At 46.5% G+C, this 2,936-nt stretch overlaps 1 protein-coding gene across 1 annotated transcript; it reads right to left on the bottom strand.

The window, feature by feature from the left end:
• Window positions 1–613: 613 nt before the first annotated feature.
• On the bottom strand, window positions 614–2,341 carry GPR12 (G protein-coupled receptor 12). Its single transcript, XM_040426181.1, has 2 exons — window positions 2,233–2,341; window positions 614–1,621 (listed from the first exon to the last, which is right to left on the bottom strand). The coding sequence occupies exon 2, from the start codon at window positions 1,610–1,612 to the stop codon at window positions 614–616; it is 999 nt and encodes a 332-aa protein (XP_040282115.1). The 5' UTR covers window positions 1,613–1,621; window positions 2,233–2,341.
• Between the last annotated feature and the right edge of the window lie 595 nt (window positions 2,342–2,936).

The following is a 2,936-nucleotide window of genomic DNA, read 5'->3' as shown; positions in this document are numbered from 1 at the left end:
GGCATATCAAACTAAGCCAACAAATAGTTGGTATAGTGTCAGAGAAAAATGTCCATCCTTGCACTACAAGTATCATCCAGCCGGAGCCCTTGTGATAAATCTGGTGCAGGTCTAGACAGCCAAAATAAGCTTACGCCATCTATAGGATCTGTAAATCTGCCCCATAAATGTTCACCCCTATGGCCATTTACCATGTCCATTGCTTACCAACATCTGATTGCCTATGAGGAGCCATGTGCAGGTTCATGTTCACGGAGGAACCTCAAATTGGGCTTAGACCAGGGTCAGACCAGGCTTAGAAAGCTGCTGTTATAATTGCTGCACACATACAAACACATCAATTATATCATTCTGAAAACCACAGAACCTGAGTAAATGACACCTCAGATAGTGTTACAACATTAGCTCTTTTGAAATAGATATTGCACAATAGCGCCTTGACTTAATAAATTGATTTCCATTTATGAAATGGACTGATCCCTTTAATGCCACGTCCAAATGTCTTTGAGCACGTCAATCCCAAGCGTTATCTACACCGTCAAATTCCTTCTTCTTTTTTTTTGCGTATGTACGTAAAATGACTCCACCTAACACAAGAACACCTTCTATATAATCATACGTCACTGGGCGACCTGGCTCGTTGAGACACACTAGGTGGGATACAGCCACAGCAGATCAACCACAAGGCTTTCTGGATTTCCTGGTTCCGGAACGCGTAGATGACAGGGTTGATAACAGAGTTGTATGTAGCTGGCAATAGCGTGGCGTAGGTGTAGATGGAAGGGTAGGTATAATCTGCTATCAATGAATACAGAGTGAAAGGCATCCAGCAGGCCGCAAATGTCCCCAATATGATGGCCAAGGTTGATATTCCTTTGCGGGTGGTGACGTAGTGAGAAGTAGCCAGGAAATGGTGCTGTAAGGCGATCTGATGAGCGTGCCTCATGACTATTTTGCAGATCTGAATGTACAACTGGAGCATAAGTGCAAACATAAGCAAGAAGGATACCGAGAGGACGGCGGCATTATTTTTAGTGAGCGGCCTGATGACGCTACAGGTGGATTCATCCTTAAGGCAGTTCCAGCCCATGATAGGCAGCAGACCAACACACGTAGATGCTCCCCACAGGAAAATGAGCATGACATAGGTGAAGGTGACTGTCCTTTCCGAATTATACGTCAACGCGTAATAGAGAGATAGGTAACGGTCAACCGTGATGGCCAGCAAGCTGCCCACCGAGGCACAAAAAGAAGCGGCTATCAGTCCCACTGTGACCAGCTTCGCTGCTTCTGACTGAAGAAGATATGCAAAAATAAAATTGACTATTAGTCCCACACCTGCTAAGAGGTCCGCCAGGGCCAAACTCCCAATGAGAAGGAACATTGGGGCTCGGAGGCTTGGATTATGGAAGATGATAAGGACCACGATAGCATTTTCACAGGAGATTAAGGTTCCCGATGTGCAGAGAACAATATCCCATGGGTTCACTATTAGCTCTGGCTCTAGCACAGGAATCAAGGAGGAGTCTGCCGCTGAGATATTCTCTGGAGAACTGGCATCTATAGGATCCTGAGGCGGCCAGCTTATATTAACCTTCGTATCTTCATTCATTTTAACCTTCTTCAATAAAAAGACAAGGCTTTAATGCACGTAGTAGAAGAAGAGCAGAGGAGAATGAGAACATGCAATCATCTGCTACCCTACCAGGTCTGACCTACATGTATGCAAACTAACCATTAGTGGTGCTGAGGGGAGATAAAGAAATTGAGGGAGACCACAAATGAGGAGATCTTCCTAAAATAATTTAATGACACCCACCTAGCTAACACAGTTCTGCAGATTATACAATGCATCCAGTATGTATCACCTATCTTGAGATGTCCTGATACAGATGCTCGGTGGGTAGGGGTTTGGCCAATTTGTGATGCCCCTGAGAAACCTTGGGGAGAACATGAGGTTTGCTACCTGCCAATTAAAACAATTTGCCCATCATATTGTATGGGATGAGAAAATGTGCAGATTGGATGGTTCAGTGAATAAGGGGACCTTCTCTAAGGTTAAATCTAAATGATGATTATCTAGTCTGCATCAATGCATGAACCAAAAAAAAGATGGAAAAACCTTATTGTTCTATGGGGATGCACAGGCTCCATGCATGAGACCCTCTGTAGGATGAAGGAGGAGGTGGTGGGGGAAGCTACCATACAATGTGCAGCTCACACTGTACTCACCTTGAAATCCAATCGCTTGGATCCCCGGCTGCTGATGTCCTATGGTCCTGAGATGGTACAGGTTGCCCGCTGGCCCCGCATCCTCTCCTCCTGCAGGGTGATGATGGGTTGTGAGGTTCTGGCTTCCTGCAGGAGGGGGGCTGCAGGTGGGTGTACAGCGGGTGTCGGGCTGTCAGCTAAGGCTTCTTGCCGGGCACACATAGCGATCACAGCTGCCGCTCCTGCTGCCTGCGCGAGGCAGAAAGGACTGGCAGCAGTCGGGCACGTCGCGCTTGCGCGCACCCGGTTACTGCGCGCGCTCGCGTCTCTGCTGCAGTGTGCTAGCGAGGGGGAAAAGATTGAGAGAGATTTTAATCCTTGTTAACCCTTGCATGACATGTTTCTGGGCAAGGCAAGTGACAACTCAACCAGAAGGTCACCAGCAACCCGGTGAAAAACACAGCAGCAGAAAGTATTACATGTGATCTGGTTTAATGTGCATCATAGATGTCAAAGATCATAGATTTCAAAGATGATCGCTTGTGTCTTACTGGAATTAGCAGTGAAATGAATATGATGGATCCTATGGAGTTCCATGGGATTAGGATTGCCACCTTTCCCAACAAAAAATACAGGCCAAGTGAAGCCACACCCCAAAGGGGGTGTGGTTGTGTGAGCATGGCTTAACATGGGGTGTCATAATGTGGCTCCTAGTATGAATAATG

Source organism: Bufo bufo, chromosome 3 (assembly GCF_905171765.1).
Source record: "Bufo bufo chromosome 3, aBufBuf1.1, whole genome shotgun sequence".
NCBI lineage: Eukaryota > Metazoa > Chordata > Amphibia > Anura > Bufonidae > Bufo > Bufo bufo.
This window is presented reverse-complemented; position numbering and strand designations above follow the sequence as displayed.